Below are 21,253 nucleotides of genomic sequence, written 5' to 3' on the forward strand. Positions count from 1 at the left end.
ATCATCTAACAAACTTCCCAAGTCAAATGAATGACAAAATTTCTCACTTGGATGGTCAAATCTAGCAAGTTAACATCACTTACCAAACATGGATCCCACCATCCCATCTCTCTCCTGTCCTCCATCCCTCTCAAGTTTGACATATGAATCCCATTGTCATAGACTCATATTGAAGTGTGTAGATAAAGATGCTCTTGTGGCACAAATGTGTAGATAAAGAGGCTCTTGTAGCACAAATAAAGTATGGAGAAATTTTTTTTTAACTTGCCAAATGTGAAGATAGAGAGTCCGATTTGGGTATACTGCTGGAGATGCTTTTATAATAAGACCATGGCTTAAGGGGGTGTAGCCAAACCTTTTTTTTTTTTTTTGAGACAAACGATATAAGACAGTTCGAAGTTTTCTATTAATATAGTAAAAAGAAAATTAAGAACATAGTCCTGTAGGACTATGATGACAAAAACAAGAAATCTTTAATGGTTTTTAGTTTTAAGCAGTAAATTGGATACGTGGATATGTTTCAACTAAATATGATTATGAGTTAATTGCACATTATCTTTAATGGCCAATATGCAATTCACTGTATAATCAATTGCAATTTGTGAATTGAGTACAGCGATAGCTAGAGACGGGGACAGCTAAAATATGAACATTGAAGAAATATGAATTTGAGTACTCCCTAAGATGAAGCTTAGGAATAACCGTAACACAAAGGATCCAATAACTAAGACTCATTCGTGTTTCATTCATTGCAATTTGCAATCATCAAGGTTAGTTTGGCACTGACCGTTGGCTCTCCATTTATCTGCAAATATAGATATTTTTAATCCCAATATAAAATGTTATATTGTGCTTAGTCAATAGGAGTACTCCAGACGGAATAGGGGTTTACACAATAACTTATCGAAAGTAACGAATCCTGAATTCATGAATGCGATGTGCCGGGTGACATAAAAAAACATCTGAAAGAATGATACAAAGCTCGCGACATATACTGGCCATGCAAGTAAGCAACACTTACAGGCCTTAGCTCAGGGAAGAAAATAATTCAAGATTTTTTTTCCTACGTCAAACAGTTATCCACCTGTACTAGCACAACAGAAGGAAATGAATAGAACAAAAGAAATAGACAGAGAAAACTGAGAAATGTGGGAGAAAAAGAAAGAAAGAATGCACTATTGCTTATTATACAATGATGATCTGCCTACAAAAAGTATAGCTTACAAGCTAGGAGCTGCCATGGGATCTGAAAGATGACATGGAATGCGCTGAGACTGAGGCAGTAGGGCTGTTTATCTCCCTGTCTCCATTGGCAGCTCTACCCTTTCCACTAATCATGCTGACAACCTCCTGAGAAACATCCATGAACCAATCGTCACCCGGGAGGACACTGCACAAAGATGCAGAAAAATGTTAGTTCAGATTTGCATGTCCACACTCCCTGTAGAAGCAGCTACTTTGAGGACCCTGCTACAGAGAAAAAAAAGTAACCCAATATCACAGGCAATTGACTTCCAAGAGGACATGCGAGGCGATCCAAACATGGTTTTGTAGTATTACTGCAGTAAAGGAACTAGGAGCCTAGGAGGCAGCCTGGTTACTATGTAAGTATGAAGTACAAGTTAAGACTTAAGAATAAAGTTGACATAGATGGCATAAAAGACTTATAAGTCAAACAGCTATATTTTCACAAAATAATTCCCTACAAATTACTGGATTCCTACATCCGTCAACGTGAGTAAAACATTGCCTACAGATAGCCGTATGGTTTGTGCCTTTGTGATACATCACTGGTCTATGTGTCAACAAATGTTGAGTTATGTGGACACGTAGCTTTCAAGTTCAAGGAGCAAGTTCTCAAAAAAAAAAAGTTCAAGGAGCAAAAGTGCAATTTAATCATTTTTCAGCATGATAACTGCTATGCAGAATCTTAGCAGCGGAGAACTTTGTTTGGATTCCAAAATATTAGATAAAATTTGCTTAATATGCAATTCTATTTTGTAACAAACAGTTTTAATGCCCTTGTCCCCAAACCCCATCTCACTACTTTTGATACTTGATGGGTTTAAAGTGAACAGTTTTGTAATTGTGGCCTGTAGGTGTTTTTTGACTCTCCAGGAAGAGCTGAGGAAGGTAAAATGGTTTTGTTCATTTTAAATAATTGTGATATCCCGGCCCAGGGCTGAATAGGATTAATAGAATACTCATATCAACAAGTTGCAACTTCTTTTCCAGAAGCCGGTTTCGAAAGAACTTTGAGGTTAAGCGTGCTTGCCCTGGAGCAATTTGAAAGACTTGTGTTGGTCTGTGAGGATAGTCTATGTCCTAGGATAGCTGCTAGATCTAGAGAGGGCCCGGCCTCGAAGAGTGTGGGGCGTCACAGATGGTATCAGAGCCGACCCTTGCAGCTATACGTATATATGAATATGTACGCGGGCATACGGTGCATACGGGATGATCCACGATGTGGTCGTATGACATGACGTATGTGCGTCGAAAATTGTCTGTATATACGTGGTGCTAATAGGGGATGTTCCTGCCTGGGTTGACCGACGAGGACGTCGGTATCTCAAGGGGGGGAGAATGTGATATCCCGGCCCAAGGCTGAATAGGATTAATAGAATACTCATATCAACAAGTTGCAACTTCTTTTCCGGAAGCCGGTTTCAAAAGAACTTTGAGGTTAAGCGTGCTTGCCCTGGAGCAATTTCGGGATGGGTAACCGATTGGGAAATTTTTCCCGTGCGCAATTTCGGGATGGGTGACCGATTGGGAAATTCTTCCCGGGTGCGCATGAGTGAGGACAAAGTGTGCAGGAAAGACTTTGTGTTGGTCTGTGAGGATAGTCTATGTCCTAGGATAGCTGCCAGATCTAGAGAGGGCCCGGCCTCGAAGAGTGTGGGGCGTCACAATAATGTATTTGCAAATAACAATACAGTCAAAGCCATGCGTATCACCCATCCTTAAAGAGGTAAACGATTTGGCCCTGACAGGTTTTTTTTTTTGGAAACTATGCAGGAATTTAGGTGCTAATCAAACCAAGTATTGCTGTGGAAACCCTAGTCTTCATGGGAGCAGCTACAGGGAGACCATGCACAGAAACTAAAGACAGAAGGTATGGACAAAACTATAAAATGATAGCTACCTAATAAACATCAAGAGAAACTAAAGGCAGAAGGTATGGACAGAACTACAAAAGGTTATCTATCTATCCTTCATTCTTCATAGTTTTCACTGGGAAAGAGCATTAGGCTATTTATTTATCATTCATCCCTAAGATCATTTTGACTACGAGAGCATTAGGATGCAATCTGAACTTTGTAAGGCAAAATAAACCAGAGCATCTATTGTTCTACGCAACTGCAGTGATGAATCAGCAATTAGCATTTTTGCTGAAATCGCAGAACTAATTATCAAGCAGCAGCATTTACTTCTGAACCAATAGTGTAGTACCTGTCAGGGTTCATTCCAGTAGCTGAAAATGCAGCCATTGCTCTATCAATAATATCCAATATGACTTGATGGACGTGCCTAGACAAGAATCGACCTTGTCCAAAGATAATTACAAATTGCATATCCAGGTAGAACTGCAGATAAGGGATGAAAAATGAAAATCACAGCTGATAGCATGAAAGGAGAAGAAGAAGAAAGGAGCTTTACTTGCTGAAGGCCAAGGGGACCCAAAGGCTTCGGTCCCTGTTCAATCTCTTCCCAGAAGGCTTGATCCTCTGAGAGCCATAGTATGACTGTCTCAGTGAGTCGCATCATTAGCAGAGTAGCAAATCTTTCTCTGCCGACAAACATATCTGCCGCAATACTGGCCATCCTATTTAGCTTTGCATACAGCTCCTGCAATGAATAGCAGATCAGCTACAAAATACTACTTTTGGGCAAGTTCTAGAATCCTAATATCTACATTGATTCAGAGAGCCATCATCATGAAGAATAACATTTTAGTACAGCTTATATCTAATAATATGAACTGACAGTCACAAGCAAAGATGCCATTTAATTCCATTGGTTAATTACAACATCGTCCTGTTATATCACCACAAAACTGAATAAGACTATTACGAGCTTATCCAAGCAATTATGGTAGAAGATATCAAAATCATCTCAAATCTAGAATTTAACACGTCATCACTGAGGTGCTGTTTCAAGCAGAGAATATTGTGAATACACATGTGAGTAATCGTTTTTCTCCTGGGAGATACATGGACAAATTCTAAAAGCAGAAAGATTTATGTGGCAAAAGATAAGCGTATGGATGTAAACAAGCTGTTCAAAAGGTGGTCACAAGGACCTGGGTTAATCTATGTAGGAAAGAAAAAGAAAAAAAAAAGAAAAGTTCTCATTTGTTTGTACCTGGAAAATAAGAGATGGGGCCCATTCTGGCTCTTCAACAGTATTGTCCATGCTAATATACATGTCTGCACTGAGATGGGTCTCACCTTCATCTGTAAATATAAGTTCAAGAGCATGCTGCCTGCAGAAACTATCCCTTAATCTGTCCACCATGCGTTGTAATTTCCGTTTCCATTCACGTTGCTCAGGCATACGGTTCTGTTTATCTGAGCCTCTTTTACGCAGATCATCCATACTAGAATGGTTCATTGACGATAGCTTCATAGCTGCTCTAGGTAGCAACTCCTCAGCTAGCAAAGACGCATTGGCTAATAAAGCCAGTTGCTGTTCTTCAGACTCTGCCATTCTAACAATCTTATTTCCTAAACCATCTATGTTAGCTTCATCTTCCATTGACCCAGGTAAAGCACTTATGAGCAAATTGACATATGCATTGAAAATTTTAGTTATGTCATCCATTGTAGAACCACCTAATTGCAAGCTAAGCAGCGGTGCAACATCTTCAAAGAACTCCTGCAAATTACATGCAATACCAAGATTGAGGACACAGTGTATATTACACCAGAAAGGGTAAAGATACTGGTTAAGCGTCACTCCAAAAGAAGCTGAATGCAATGGAAGTAGTTCATGTTAGATATCTCCTATATGCATAAGTATAGATGCAAATGCCTATTTTTAAGAATAACTTGTCACCTGACTAATCCAATTTTCCAAGTTCCAACCCATGAAAGCACAAATAAACCATTGAATTAAACAACCCCAAGCTCACACAAATTAGTATAGTTATCATTGATGGTGTCAAGTCAAACTAGCAAATCCTAGGTGTGTGTCAATCTCCTTGAGAAGTCCTCTTCAATCATGAATCATCAAAAGTACTGCACCCTAACAGTCTGAAACTGGTTTTGCGAATGAAGGAATTCCACACGAACTCGGCAGGGAATAATACAATCCCAACAGGATTCCTATGAAATCCCTATGCTCCAACAGGGTTTCTCTTCCATAAGTTCTCATTTGTAAAGGCTATATTTCCTACGATCCGATGGGCACAAGTCACATATCTTACTACATCATGGAACTGATAATGGAGCTAAAGTTATGAAGAATGCTTGAGAGTTAAGATTTTGGGAAAAGGACATATTATGGCCATGGTAATTTTTAGCCTTAGTTTTTTGCAGATTATTTACCAGATTGTTGAAACAGATTATTTACTCCGAGCTTTGAAAATTACATTTTCTCAAAGAAAATTCTTCTATTGTATTTGCTTAGACTACTTGTTTTAAGTTATTTGTTAAGGTTATTTATCAGAATATTTGATTTATCCATATAATCAAATAGATGATCTGCTCAATAATCTGTTTCAAACTAAACCTAGTCCAGCAAACAAATACATGCAATTAAATGATGCAGATACAAGCTCATAGAGATATATCACCATCACTTTGCTGAACAAGAAAAATAGTAAGATCAATTAGTATTGTTCAACCATAAGGGATAAAACCATTACCTGAACCATCGAGTTAAAACGATGAGCACTGTTGGAGAGCTTTGGCTGAAGAGCCAAATTAGCAGCAGATGATCTAGCTAAAGGACGAATGCCAGTTGGGGGATATGTGAGAATCCAGTCATCAGCTGCAGCTAGTGCAGCGGTACTCTCTTCAATTCTTCTGATGTTTGAATATAATGCTTGCTCTAGACTGGGCCTGAATTGCCTCAGAAGAACAGCTGCAACAGACAGACCACGAGCTTCCAACAAGGAGCAATGACCAAGTGATATCTGAACACATTCGGCAGCTGCTCTCAAACCTCCAGCAGCTGCACAAGAGGACAACACATGCCTCTTTACCAAGAGTGCAAAGGACATAACCTGCTTCGTAGCCCATGTAACCAGTTCAGATGCATAACATGACTCATCACCAAAAACTTCTACAGAGTCACTGAGTGCCTGAGCTACCACTGAAAAGACTTGCTGAGCAAGTGCTGCAGTGTACGCCCCACCATACGAAGTGCTAGATGGATGTATAGTTTGCATATTACATTGAAGCCTTTGATTATGTGCATTGAGTAGCAGGCTGTGAGCTCGAGGGCCATCACCAAGCCTTTTGAGAGCAGAAGCTGCAGCACGAAGCTCAATGCCACGAGTAGAAGACTGACAAGCAGCTTCAGCAAGCTGATCTGCCAACTTCTGACGATTATCAGAAACTGCCCTTCTCAAAGCTGCAATTTCAGTTGCGGTTAGAGTCTGTTTAAGTTTTGCATCAGAAGCAAGTCGTTCCGCTTCATCTAGTGCATCAAGTGCTTCATCCACTCTTCTCTCAGCTAGCAAAACATCAAGCATGTCAGGGAAATCTGCAGACCATTTTTGTATTTCTGAAGGTTCCTGGTCTTCAACATTGGATATATCGTCTTCTGCAGAACCTTCAGTGTTTGAAGTCAAGGAATCTATTTGAACTCCTTCAGAAAGACCATGGATTAAAGCTGCTTGTGTATTCAGTAGATTTCTTATTGATAGCAGTTCCCCTTCAAGATCTGATATCTCCTTTGATGTTCTGGTGACCAAGAGATCATCAGTATCAAAAGATAAGTAGAAACAAATAAATTCTAAGTTAAGGGGAAGAAAATAGAATGGGTAAAAAATGATTATTTTTTAGAACCAAAGGGCAAAGAACCAGTCCCTTATTTTAGGAATACAAGACCCTAAACATTGTTACAGCATTCTAAGTCACAAGTAGTTCACAGCCTGAAACTCCCACTTCTTGGTTTGTAACCAAACTCACACATCAGAAAAACAAACAAAAATACACGGCAGCACCATGCCTCTGACACCAAAGCTATAAGCCTTACTTAGAAATATTATACCGTATTCACGTGATAGAGAACTATTAGAGCTTATACCAGGGGTACATCAGGCTATTTAAAAATTGTATCTAACACAAAATACTAAGGAAAGTGCACTCTTAAGGTTGTTGACATACCTGATAAATGCAGCATAATTTGCATATACACTTCTGCGCATCTCTTCAGCTGAAGCCTTCTTTAGATCTTGCAGGTAAGAACATAAATGCCTTATCTCCTGAAATGGATTTGAATTGCTTTGATCAGTTACATTTGCAGGCACTTTGACGACCTATCTGGAGTCAAGCTAAAACACATAGAATTTGCTTTATACTGCATTCTTCAAAATGGCGTTATATTCAAACCAAAGCATTTCTTAACCTCTTATTCCGATTTGCAGATAAAAATGCATAGTTGAACTCCAGATGTTCCGGTTTTCAGTTTTCGTGGATAATACAATTACACAAGACAAAACAACAGTACTTGGCAATTAATGGATAAAAAAGTTCCACCAGAGCAATCAGCACAGCACTCTTTGGCCTTGAGACTCGCCCCTTTCTCATCAACATCTCGACTTCACTCGTTGTTTGAGGTAAGTATAAAGGAGATCAGACTGGCTCGGTACGAGTCAATCAACAAAAGCGAGAAACGAGGTTGTTATCTAGCATATTCTCACAGATAGCGAAAACCATTTCATCACTAAAATGAACAGCAATTTTGAATTAGGTTTAAATTCGCATTACCACAAACAACAAAAAGTCCTCAATTGTTAACAATTTAGCCCTCTAACCACCAGTCAAACATCCAGGGATGAAATTAACCTGCATCATTACAACCCATTTCGCCTATATTACAACACCAATCACATCCCCCCCCCCCCTCTTCCCAAATCATGCATCTCCTACCTTCCATCGAATTCAGGATCACATCATACCAACCTCCCCCGCAACGCAAGCGCAAAATGCCAACCCACACGCGGAATCCCACCACCCCCCGGGGGATCCAACGAAAGGCGGAGGACGGATCGAGGGGCGAGCTCAACCACGGCCGGATCAGAGAGGACAACAACTCACCTTCTCGTTCATCGTCTGGCACTTGGACTGCACGTACGCGTCGGGATCGAAGTTGTCGGTCTTGAAGATCTTGAGCTTGTCGGCGAGCTGCACCCCGCCATCGCCTCCTCCTCCTCCTCCTCCGCCACCGCCCCCGCCCCCTCCTCCTCCCCCCACGGCGCCGCTCACCGGGAACACCCCGGAATGCCCGGCCGGCCTCGACCGCGACGACTTGGCCGACGCCATCCGAGATCCAGCGCCTCCCCCGTCAACACCACGCCTCCGCGAGCGCAATGGGGCCTCCTCGTCGCCGCCGCCGCCGGTGGTGGGGGAGGTGGTGGTGGTGGTGGTGGGGTTAGTTGCCGCGTCAATCCAACGAGGCCGCGGAATCGCACGAATGATTTGGGTTGGGAGAGGAGAGGGAGGAGGCGGCTTTGGAAGTTGGAAATGGTTTGGTTTGGTTTAATTTCGAGATTTATTATTTGTTTTTGTTTGTTTTTTGGGCTGGTGTAAATGATTTGGAGGTTAGGATGCACCTAAACTAAAGTTTAAGTTTCCTCGGCGAGATGAGATGCTGAGCTGGCACCTGTAATGTTGGCATTGGAAATGGGCTACTTTTGTACTATCTGATGTAGCTTTGTTTTTTGGTTACTCTTTGTGTTACTTCTTAGGCGGCGTTCGTTCGGAGAACATTGAGGGAGGAAGCACCTCGTTTTCCACGCGCACGCTTCCTAAACTAATAAACGGTGTATTTTTTGCAAAAAATTTCTCTAGAAAAGTTGCTTTAAAACATCATATTAATATTTTTCTTGAAATTTAAAATAGTTAATGCTCAATTAATCACGAGCTAATGGCTCTCCTCGTTTTGCGTATCTTCCCAATCTCCTCAATCCCCTTCTCCTCAAACACACCCTTAGAGGAAGTATAGGCTATAAGCCGGCTAAATGCTGAGGTGGAGGAGAGAAGAGAGGAGAAGCGGGTTGTAACCTTATAGCCGGCTTGGACACAAGAAAAAAAATCTGTGAGAGAGATAAATGGGCTCTGTATTAATTATAAAGAGCTAACTATTATATGGATAGAATGAGAGAAGGCTACAAAGTATCTTATAGCCTTGCTCTTATTTATTTGACAAAATGTTGTCAACTTCTAGAGATGAAACTTTCATAGGGGTGTTTAGATGTAGGGGTGTAAAGTTTTGACGTGTCACATCGGGTATTATATAGGGTGTCATATGATGTGTTCAGGCACTAATAAAAAAACTAATTACAGAATCCGTTGGTAAACTGTGAGACGAATTTATTAAGCCTAATTAATCCGTCATTAGCTAATATTTATTGTACCATCACATTGTCAAATCATGAAGCAATTAGGCTTAAAAGATTCGTCTCGCAAATTAGTCGCAATCTGTGAAATTAGTTATTTTTTAGCCTATATTTAATACTTCATGCAAGTTCAAACGTTTGATGTGATAGGGTGAAAAACTTTGGAGAGGGATCTAAACAAGACCATAATTTTTATCAGGTCATCCCCAACCCCAAAAACTATCAAATAGTTTCCATACTTAGCATGTCATGTAGATACTATGTATGGAAACTATATATCCAATGGATAGTGTTTTCAAATCAAATTCTCATCCAATCACCTCTCTTTCTCTCTCATTTTATCCACATATCCTATTGTTTTTATTCCTGATTCTTGTGTAGAGATGGTTTCTTCATCTTTTTATCTCTCTCCTTCTTAACTCTCTTACCATATTAGAATTTTGCTTGATATGAATGGTTGGAGATGGCCTCAGTTGCTCTCTCTATCAAAAATTTTAAGTCAAGCTCTAGGGAAAAATACAAATGCAATTAGAAGTGTGTAAACCGAGCATAAAACACACTTCATCGAATGGGATTTTCTTAATCAGCAGTTGGTTTTTTTGTTGCAGTTATGCGATTGTCGTGAGTCGTGACGTAGGGTGGAGGGAACGAAGGACTCAATTTTTAAGTAGTAGAATTATCTTTTTAAATATTATTCTAAAAAGTTCTCAAAATAAATGAAATTTATAGGTTTCACGAATTGTGGTAAACATTAGTGGTTCCATTTATAAATTTCCCTGACAGTATCAAATATCCAAAACGGTATGTTTCTAATTGAGTATCTAGTACTAATAATAATCTCTATTGTTGGATTTCCTCTCCCTCCCCTAGCCTAGCACCAGGAATCGCTAAAGCCCGCGCGTGCCGGCGGCACGCGTTTCGGTCCAGAAGGCCCAGCGCCGGCGCGCGCGCGTCCTCCCATGTTTTTTTTCTTTTTTTTTTTACCGATTTTTTCATTTTTTTTCACACTTTTTTCTGATTATTTTCTTAATCTTTTAGCATGTTATGAGTTTGAAAGTTTTTAAATTTTAAGTTGAAAATTTTCAAATCTGAACTTGAAAGTTTTTGAATCTTGACTTGAAAGTTTTCAAAATTTTCAAATCTGGACTTGAAAGTTTTCGAATCTTGATTCTCGAGTTGAAAGTTTCGATTCTGAGTGAAAAGTTTTTAAATCTCGAGTTGAAAGTTTTCAAATCTGAGTAGAAAGTATTCAAATCTGAGTTGAAAGTTTTCAAATCTTAAGTTGAAAGTTTTCAAATCTGGGTGGAAAGTTTTCAAATCTGGGTTGAAAGTTTTCAAAGTTGAGTTGAAAGTTTTTCAAATTTGATATGAAAAGTTGAAAATTTTCAAATTTTGAGTTAAAAGTTGTCAAACCTGAGTTTAAAATTTTGAAAATTTAACTTCAGATATAGATTCTTTTTTTCAATTGTTAGTTAAAAAAATATGCAAAATTGCATTGTTTGTAAATGTGCATGCTTAGGTCACGCATTAAACTGTTTGGCCTTGGTTTGCACGTGTAACCAACGTACCCCACCTATTAGTCGCCCTTATAGATGGTAGGATATTGAAATAACATGTCATTGATAGCTCCACGAATATTGTGCCGGCAACTTACCTTACAGGTTTGATCGTCGTCGAGGTAGTTTGGCTTAGCCCTGCAATGATTGTATTGTCGTTTGGGAAATATTCAAAACCCGATGTTCCATATCGGTGTGTTTGTGAAATAAAGCTTGACTGCGAACCCTGATGATAAATTGGCTGAGTCTGTATGGTTTACTATGTATTGTCATTAAGGATTGATTCCTTGGGGAATTCCATCCAAGCATTTTACAATGTGACCACATGGGTATTATGGGATACCATTAGAAGAGAATTTAGGTAGTCCATGGTTTTTTTGTGTGCTACGAGGAGACGAAGTTTGTGCTTTGAGATTTTAGCCCTTCGTGGCCCTCGCCACTATTGTGGCGTTTATGGTACTGATAGGTGTAGGAGCATTCTCACTGTACCTGAGTAGACGATGACTAGTGATGCCTTATGCTTGCTGAGTGACTCGACCAATTACGTGGCACGGGATTCTCATGAACTAGATTTGTAAAGAATGGATGACATGTGAATTCCATATATTTTTTATTTCTTTTCTTGTGATTGACACGAGGGACAAACTGGTTTTTTAATTGCAAAGTCATATAAGCACCACATATACGCCATGTCAGATGATAACCAAGTCAACACATCACGTTAGCTAAAATCGTTCTCGATTTATACTTGGGGGTGTTTAGATCCCACCCCTAAATTTTTCACCCTATCACATCAAACGTTTAAACACCCGCGTGAAATATTAAATATATGCTAAAAAATAACTAATTGCACATATTGCGACTGCTTTGTGAGACGAATATTTTAAGCCCAATTGCTCCATGATTTGACAATGTGGTGCTACAGTAAATATGTGCTAATAACGGATTAATTAGGCTTAATAAATTTGTCTCGTGATTTATTGACGGATACTCTAATTAGTTTTTTTATTAGTGCCCGAACACCCTATGTGACACCCTATACAATATCGGATGTGGCACACCAAAACTGTACACCTATGATCTAAAACACCCCTTGTTTTAGAAGTTGAGGGTACACCGTATATCCATTTTTGCGCTTAAGGAAAGCGAATGAAATTCAACAGTCGAGAGCTATGTAAAATGGAAAATTTAAGCGAAAACAAAAATCGCTCGCCACAAGCTTTCGTCCCAAATCAAATGTGGACTGCCACGTGAGGATACCGTTCCCAATCAGATCACTCATCGCCAAAAGTAGTAGAGCTTTTTTTTTTTTTGACATGTGGTTTTGCGATCGAGGACGGGAATCAGACTAGGCCTACAGTTAAGGGATTCAAAAATAAATTTTTTATTCGTTCTTTTCATCGAATAAGTTCATGTGAGGTCCCTTAATTTATCAACAAATCTGATTTTCGTCCTTCAATCGAAAAACTAGATACAACATGTCCTTCAACTGTCAAAACCAATGCAGATGAGGTCCCTCGGTAGTTTTGGCTAACTTGACGCCTACGTGACTAATTTGACTTGGTCTTCATATGATGTGGTATTGACGTGACGCTTACATAGCAATTTGATCAGGAAAAATAATAAACCTCGTGGGACCCACATGTCAGTTTCACATGGATATTAATAAAAAATGATGGGGCCCACGTCGCCGGAGCCGGAGCCGGAGCCGCCTCAGCCGTTGCACGCCGCTCCCTCCTCTCTCGCTGGTCGCCACGCGCCGCGGAGCATTGAACTATTTGCCACTTTTAGATTTGGTATTTAACTATTTGCCACCCCCTATCTCAATGACATGTGGGTCCACATGTGTCTATGACATATGGGTCCAATGGCAAATCGTTAATTACTACATCTAAAAGTGGCAAATAGTTAAATATCTCGCACGCCGCTGCCTTTCCGTCGCAAGAGAGGAGAGGGGAGAGAGTTGAAAAGAGGGAGATGGGGAGAGAGGAGGAAGAAGAAGAGGGCTGAGAATGACATGTGGGGCCCATGTGGGCCCCGCCATTTTTTTATTAATTTCTGTGTGAAACTGACATGTGGGTCCCACGAGTTTTATAATTTTTTTTATCGAATTGCCACGTAAGTGCCACATCAATGCCATATCAGATGAAGACTAAGTTAAATTAGCCATGTAGACGTGACGTCAGCCAAAACATTCAAGGGACCTCATCTGTACTGGTTCTCACAATTAAGGGACCCGTTGTATATGGTTTTCCGGTTGAAAGATGAAAATCGTATTCATTGAGCACCTCAGATGAACTTATTCCTTTTTAGGGTGTGTTTAGTTGGGGAAATGGAAATTTTTGGGTGTCACATCGAACGTTTGACCGGATGTCGGAAGGGGTTTTCGGATACGAATGAAAAAACTAATTTCAGAACTCACCTGGAAATCGGGAGACGAATCTTTTGAGACTAATTAAGCCGTCATTAGCACATGTGGGTTACTGTAGCACTTATGGCTAATCACGGACTAATTAGGCTTAAAAGATTCGTCTCGTGATTTCCCCCATAACTGTGCAATTAGTTTTTCTTTTTATCTATATTTAATGCTTTATGCATGTGCCCAAAGATTCGATGTGATGTTTTTGGAAAAAAATTTTGGGGAACTAAACGGGCCCTTACATTACTAAAAGGGCTAGAATGGGCCGTTTAAACGGCCCAACCTACGTAACACCGATTCGTGAGGGAAAATAAATAAGAAAAAGAAAAGGAAAGCTGGAAAGAGGAGGGCGGGGAGAGGACTGGGGAGAGGAGAGGGGAGGGCGTCGCGTGGGTCCCGCTGCCGAATACATAAGCGATGCGAGTTATTACTCCCCGCACCGCAATTCCCCAACTCCGCCGTGCAGTACAGAAGAGAAGTGGAGAGAGGAGGGGTCTCGAAATCAAAGTTGGGAGACCGAGCGCGCTCGATGGAGCCCAACATCGTCCGCGCCTACGGCTGCTCCGGTAACCTCGCCGCCGCCGCCGCCCCGCCGGAGTACCGCTGCGTCACGCGCCTCCGCCACCGCCGCCTCCTCACCTTCCTCTGGCTCCACGGCTTCCGATCCACCTTCGAAGCGTACGTATAGAGGCATCATCTTCTTTTTCCCGATCGATAGATTGTTCACGAACCGTGGCGTGGCGTGGCTGCATTTGCAGGATGGCGGAGGAGACGAAGGTGCTAGTGTCGTTGCCGCGCCTGGAGCGCCTCATCACCAGCAGCATGTGGGACGACGCCATCGGCTACATCTGCCGCTTCCTGCCGCCGTCCTCCGGCTCCACCGGCCAGCGCCGCCGCCGCGGGTCGCATCTCAGCGAGGAGGCCCAGACCCTCCTCCTCTTCCTCCACATGCACAAGTCCTTCGCTGACGTCGTCGCCGGCAACAAGGCCGGCGCTGCCTGGTCCGACAAGCACCGCCGCCTCTATGCCCAATCTAGCGGCCTCTCCCCCTACAGCCACGCCGCCAGAATCCGCCGCTCCATCCTCTCCTTCGTCTTGTCGGACCGTACCAGGTACTAGCTACGTCTCCTCTCCTCTTCTCATTTGAGATCATCAATCAGCATACACACACTGGACGGTGATTAGCTTTAATTACTCTCTCCGTTTCTAAATATTTTACATCGTTAACTTTCTAGCACATGTTTGACCGTTCGTATTATTGAACAACTTTTGTGAGATATGTAAAACTATATGTATACATATAAATATATTTAACAATGAATCAAATGATAGGAAAGTAATTAATAATTACTTAAATTTTTTGAATAAGACAAACGGTCAAACATATTTTAAAAAAGTCAACGGCGTCAAATATTTAGAAACGGAGGGAGTAATTAATTTGTTCCGCATATGTCCAGGGAGTCCTTGGACTGGGGGCGCGTTAGAGAGCAAGTAGCGCAGATCGTCCGAAGCTTGCTTCATAGTACTCCAGAGCTCGTCGGATTTGTGGACTTGCCGGGAGGCATGGTGAAGCCGCATAACGTGCTTCCCATTGGCTTCGGGTATGTACTACTGATTACTCTACTCACCAAAATTAATTATTCACTTCTGACTGATTTTAATTCCTTTTTTAGTTTCCGATCCAAGCGTCACGTGAGACAGCAAAGCCACCCCCAAGCATCAACTATTGCCAAGCTCTATCTTGAGATGAAGAGATGGTACAGTACAATTATGCTACTATCTTGAGAGTAATCTTGCTTTCAAAGAAAAAAAAAATCAAATCTTAGTGATGCTCCATTGTTCTGCCTTTGCTTTTCTTTACCCTCTTGTGACATTCACAAACACTTGCATATGTTGCTTTTTGCAGTCTGCCTTCTTCAGGCCAGCCTCAGGGGTTAAGTCTGGGTGGGTATAATTTCCAACTGTTATTGTAAAACAATGCACCTCTTTTATTAGTTTCACTGTTAATTCTGCACCTGTGACAACCGGTAACCACACATATTTCTACACAGAAGGACTGTCAAATAAGGCGAGGAGCTGGATGGCGGATATCCTTGGTAAAATTAAATAGCGTTCGCTCTATATATGCCATCTCTTTGGTTAATTTCCACTTTAGGCCTTATTCGGTTAATCCTCATGAGGAAGGGGTTAGAGGGGATTGGATCCGCTCCAATTCCCCTTCAATCCACTTAGGAAGAGCTTAACCGAACAAGGCCTTATAGGGTTTGATCACCTATTCACACATTTTATGTTATGATGCCATTTGATTTCTATGAACTGTCATAATTAGAATGTACACGATCTGGTCATACTACAGTGTTTGACTTTGAGAAACCACATGTATACAGTATTCATATTCATGTCAACTGTCAAATTGTGTGATCATCAGATTTAAGCTTACGTGCTGGCTGCAAGCGTTCAGAACACCATCAAGGGTATCCACTCCAATCAAGTGAGAAGAAAGGCAAGTTAACAATCGCTTTGTCTACCTAGACACTAATATACTCACACGTCATTTTCTCTCCACTTACTCCATATATCTACTGGCTGTGTGATTTATCGAGTTCTTTTGGTCACATCTAATACTTGCTTGATCCACGTGGGCTCTATATTTTCAACTTTTATCCTCTATTTTCACATTGGATTTGTGGAGATGGCAACCGATTGGTTAATTCTTTGCAGAATTAGAATGAATTAATACTTTGCTAAGTTTATGCTTAGGTTACTCCTGCGCTGAGCTATGCTCCCATAATACCTTGTTGATCGTGCTACATCTTCTGTACCCTTTGTCTGTTTTGATTAAAATGCTATGGGACAAACAGCTTTTCATTAAGTTTACTATGCTACTATTCAAGTATTCATATCATACTATACTCCTGTGCAGGAGCCAGCAGCATTTTCAGGATTGATGTTTTCTTTGCATTTTATCAGCATATGGCTACCCGCTGCCATCTGTAATAATTTCTGAACTCATTTGCAGGTTCTCTCGTTGCTGCAATCACACAGACTATGTTTAGCACCATAACAACTGATACTGAAAATTCTGGAATTGCTTCAGCGACAAAAACTGGTAACCTTCAACTTCAATTGTGACAAAGCTCTATGTGCACAATTATTCCCTTGAACTGTTGCACCTCTGCATGCCAATTCTAACTTCTGAGCTCACTGCAGGTGTTCCTGCCAGTACAGTCTTGCAAACTTTGATTGGCACCATGATAAGTCCTGGAAAAAAATCTGGGATCTCATCAGTGACAAATGCAGGTAAACTAGTTGAACATACTTATTTGTTTTCAAACAAGGGCAATCCTCTATGTTCACAATAAATCCCTAGAAAATGTTGTTAAATGACACAAAATTTTATTAATATGGGCCTATATGCATCAGTGATGCATATTATCTAAAGAATATGCATCAGCGATGATGATATATCTGATCCATGATGGCATTTCATGCCAATCAATGCTTTTGATGTCTCAAGCGGTTGTTGCAAAATTCTGTATTTGTATGCTTTCTTCCAGAAAATTATTAAGTGTCTTGGCATGGTAGTTTTGGATTATGTTTGCACACCATTGCATATTCATGGTCACCTGCACTTGCTCATTTTTTCTCTATAGGTCCTTCTGAAATTTGTTTTGTGTCTTTTATGTACACGGTAGTTTTAGCATTACATTGCATATGAGATTTTCTAAGATTGTGTGCTACAACTAAGTGATGCACTTTCTTGGTCATCTGCTCATATTTTAACTGTGTCCTCCTAAAAACTATTGGATATCATGAAAAAGTAATGAAAAGCTTATTCACCTATTTGGATGCATTCCCTGTTTAAGAGAACTGAGAACGTTATGCGTAAAATTTCAGACTAGGTAATGCTATTACTTAACCCAGTGATCCTTGTGAGTGTTAATTCTTGGGCAGGCACTGATATGCATTCGAGTCAAGAAGATTGCCATACTGAGAATTATTGCCAGGGTTTCACTCCAAGAAAACATCCAAGGGAAGAACTAGAACCTGAGGAAGATATTAGCCCTAAAAGGCAACAAACAACTGTGAAGTTTGGTGAAGCAAGTCTGGTAAGATACTGGATTTTTATTTCTTTTCTTTAATATGGTGGGATAAACGAATTAATTTAGGATGTTGACAATAAAAGACACAAATTTATTAAGGTGCTAGAATAAATTTAGTATCAAATGCACAATTGACTCTCTATAGATCTTTAGATTAAGCATGGTTGTTCTAAGGCAAGTCAACATCCAACAACCGCACAACTGTGGCCTCATAAGTTTATAAGATAGTACTTGAAATTGTATCAATTTCAATATAATAATTTTGTATTAATGCATGTTAGAAATGGTCACTTTGGACTATGCTATGGCGTGCGGTCATACCGGTGTCCTTGATTTGTGAGACAGGACTGTTCTTATGCCATGAATACCAAAGTAATTAAGTTACATTATCACCATTTATTTTGCTGACCATCATACTGGTGTTCTTGATCTGTTATTACGTTATAGAGTAGCACAACCTACTCTGTCGACTAGTTTCAATTATCAAATGGAGTTTAAAGAACATGATTTCTGTTGGCTAAATTAATATGCATTTTACAAAACGTGAGGAGTGTACAGGAGAGAATTAACATGGGCTATTTTTTATCCTGTATTATGTGACTAATTGAGGTGTGGAATACTTGTTGGAGTGCAGTCATTGATTGGTGTTGCTGAAGCTGAGGGTAAAGCTCGCTTAGTGGAACTCTCCATGTGAATTCGGATGAGCTGCAGCATTGGGGCTGTGCTGGGTGCTTCCTGTGCGAGAAGTAGCTAGACAGTCGATGAAGTACTGCTGATTCTGTCGGAACATTAGGTGGTTTTAATTTGCTGCTACTACTACCTAGCTGAAGCTTTCATATATCCTAAAAATAATTATGTTATCCAGCAACTCTAGCTGTTTCTCTAGCTAAGAACTATTCTACTATTAAGTAGACTTGGTCAGAGTAAACCACTCTAAGATGAGCGCACGTGCAGTATGTTTGCTTAACTCGTGTAAGACTTATATGTGGCATACCTATATTGTCATTAGTTCCCTATCAAAAAAAATATATATCGTCATTAGTTTTATGCATGGATGAGAGTTCGTTTATGTTATTTGGAACTTTGGACGCATGCGTGGTGCAACTCGATCCGGCCTGCAGGTTTCTCTTCAAATAAATTTCATCCAGGAAGTCAGGGTTCATATTTCAACCTTTCTTGTTCATTGAAAAGTGATAGTACCAGGTTCCCCTTACCGTTTTTGGCACGGTTACCGCACCCCCGCGGTAAGGCGGTTACCATGGTAACCGCGATACATTCCATGGTTTCAAAAACTGAAAAGGATACCGCGTGTGGTAACTGTACGGTTCTGTAAACCCTGGATAGTACTGAGTATGACAGGTGGGTCCCATATTTTTTTTAATATATAGAGTGCTGACTGGACTGCCACGTGTATGCCACGTAGACCAAAACAACCGCGGATTGGGTCGACGGAGGTAATTCGTCTGGTTTGTATAGTTGGAGGTGAAGAATATCCAGTTTTGTGGTTTAGGGGGGTAATTCGGTCGACCGTGATAGTTTGGAGGTAATTCGTACTTTTTCCATACCAAAACTATAATTTCAAAACTGGAGGGGGAAATGCAATTGGTTTACCCCCATCAGAATTCTTCTCCAAGACAATGCCATCTTTAGACACTTGATGCATATGAGCATATCCCATTGATGAGAAACAAATGAGGTAACTTTATTTAGGAGGGATGGCCTGTCATGTCCAGTTGATACTTGCAAGCTTGCGTAAAATATCAACAGTGCCCCAGGGAGAAATGCACTTGGATTAATGGAAGACAACAGATACATTTGCACATATTTGTAAGTCACTGATAAGTTTGGAAATCTTTCAGTTTGTAAGTCCGACTGAAAATAATCCTTCGTATCAGTAATAGACTTAACCAGTTAACCTGGTAGCAATCTAGTAGTACCCATGTCATGCAAACAACCTAAGATATCATTTCAAAAAGACGCGATCTAGTGAAATTCAGGCACGATTCTGAAAATCTTAGAAGAAGACAACTATTGTAGTATATAGAAAGCTGGAGTCAGGAATGTGATGTAGGACAAGCTCCCTACCTTATAAATGAACTCACCAAAGCAAAATTAATTTAGTTTAATGGCTTTAGATGTTATAAAACCGGTCCGAAATCACCATCGGAAACCAAACGCGGAAGAAACACCATAGGAGCTACAAACACGATGACGACATCGAGGCACGATATTTGACAACGGAGTTCAGCCGAGGCCTACATCTCCGGGGCACTGATTATGGGCGCTCTTCCCTGATCCAGCATACTACAGCGTATCAGAGTTACAACGACTCACGGCCGATCGCCGCCGGCAGCCACTCCCTCTTGCTATGCTAAGTCGTCATGCGGTTACAACAGGCACGTTACGTCCCTCTATTTATGAGAGAGCCTAATATAGATTTCGACTCTTACTCTAGTCTTACACCTAGTACAACTCCAAGTCCTAAACTCCGACTACGTACACATATTCGACACAAACTCTAACATCAGATTTACTTATCAAAATAGTTGAGCAAAGGCAACTATTATGTATTCAGGTTAGCAGGCTAAGTATCGTGCATAACAAAAATCATACATTGCATATTGATTCAAACAGTGCGGCATACTCGCAGCACTCCTCAACCACCCAGCGCGATGGCTGTGCAGTCCCTGAAGCACACGTACCCTGAATTAGACCCTAACACTAGTGCCCTAACAAAACCTTACGATGTACCTAGACATCGAACGATGGGCAACCAGAAGATGCGCTGCTATCGATAGCCTGGCCCATGGCATGGACAACGTTCTCCTTGGGTAAGTGGCAACGAGGGGGAACTTAAAATGCTTGGAGAAAATAGTTGATGGTGAGGGATTGAGATCCTCTCTTCAAAGGCACCATACCTTTGTTACTGACATATGGGCCTAGGGTCCATTGGGCCTACATGTCAGTGATAAAGGCACGTGCCTTTGCAGGTAGAGGAACCTGATCCGATGGTGAGGTCGACAAAGAGGTCACAATAGTTGGTCCAGGACCCGGTTCGGTGGCTGGCGCTGAGTATGGAGAGCGTATGCATGGTGGAACCAGATCTTGTGACAGAGGAGGAAGAAGTGGTCACCGTCCCCCCGGAGCTAGTTTATGATACACAAAAAGATGAAAGGTGGCGGCGCGGTGGGCGGTGATGGCGGCTGCGCCAGTCGGCTGTGCGGAGGGGGCACCATGCGTCGAGCAAAGCGGACGCCTCGCCGTAGTGAAGAGCGGGGGGACGGCGGACGAGGTAGGCGGCAGCGGATGGAGGGTGGACGACGATGACAGCGGCTGGGGAGGGTGGATGGCACGCGGAGGGAGTCCTATCCGATGGCGCTCGTCGCGCCCACGATGGCCACGGATGGCCCATCCTCCCGCAGCGCCATTTGCACGGTGGACAACGGCCGACGCACGCCACCGCCAACGAAGGACGGATCTGCCAGCGAGGAGGGCGGCACCCCGGCGTTGTGACGATAGGGGGAGGCAACAACGGCGGGGGGATGGTGCACGGCGGTGGGTGGGGGGGGGGGGGGGATGGCACACAGCCGCAGAGGGGGGAGGC

The 21,253-nt window shown here is 41.5% G+C and overlaps 2 protein-coding genes across 2 annotated transcripts; one reads left to right on the top strand and one right to left on the bottom strand.

The window, feature by feature from the left end:
• Nucleotides 1-971: 971 nt before the first annotated feature.
• Nucleotides 972-8,758, bottom strand: LOC127779748 (exocyst complex component EXO84B-like). The gene is made up of 7 exons (XM_052306643.1): nt 8,271-8,758; nt 7,338-7,435; nt 5,870-6,911; nt 4,366-4,878; nt 3,661-3,849; nt 3,454-3,587; nt 972-1,390 (listed from the first exon to the last, which is right to left on the bottom strand). Exons 1-7 carry the CDS (start codon nt 8,493-8,495, stop codon nt 1,228-1,230), a joined length of 2,364 nt encoding a protein of 787 aa, XP_052162603.1. The 5' UTR covers nt 8,496-8,758; the 3' UTR covers nt 972-1,227.
• A 5,191-nt stretch (nt 8,759-13,949) lies between these two features.
• Nucleotides 13,950-18,692, top strand: LOC127778768 (uncharacterized). The gene is made up of 11 exons (XM_052305386.1): nt 13,950-14,224; nt 14,305-14,658; nt 15,004-15,147; nt 15,220-15,303; nt 15,453-15,490; nt 15,598-15,642; nt 15,975-16,049; nt 16,566-16,655; nt 16,757-16,846; nt 17,501-17,655; nt 18,284-18,692. Exons 1-11 carry the CDS (start codon nt 14,076-14,078, stop codon nt 18,341-18,343), a joined length of 1,284 nt encoding a protein of 427 aa, XP_052161346.1. The 5' UTR covers nt 13,950-14,075; the 3' UTR covers nt 18,344-18,692.
• Nucleotides 18,693-21,253: the final 2,561 nt, after the last annotated feature.

This window comes from Oryza glaberrima, chromosome 7 (assembly GCF_000147395.1).
Source record: "Oryza glaberrima chromosome 7, OglaRS2, whole genome shotgun sequence".
Lineage (NCBI taxonomy): Eukaryota > Viridiplantae > Streptophyta > Magnoliopsida > Poales > Poaceae > Oryza > Oryza glaberrima.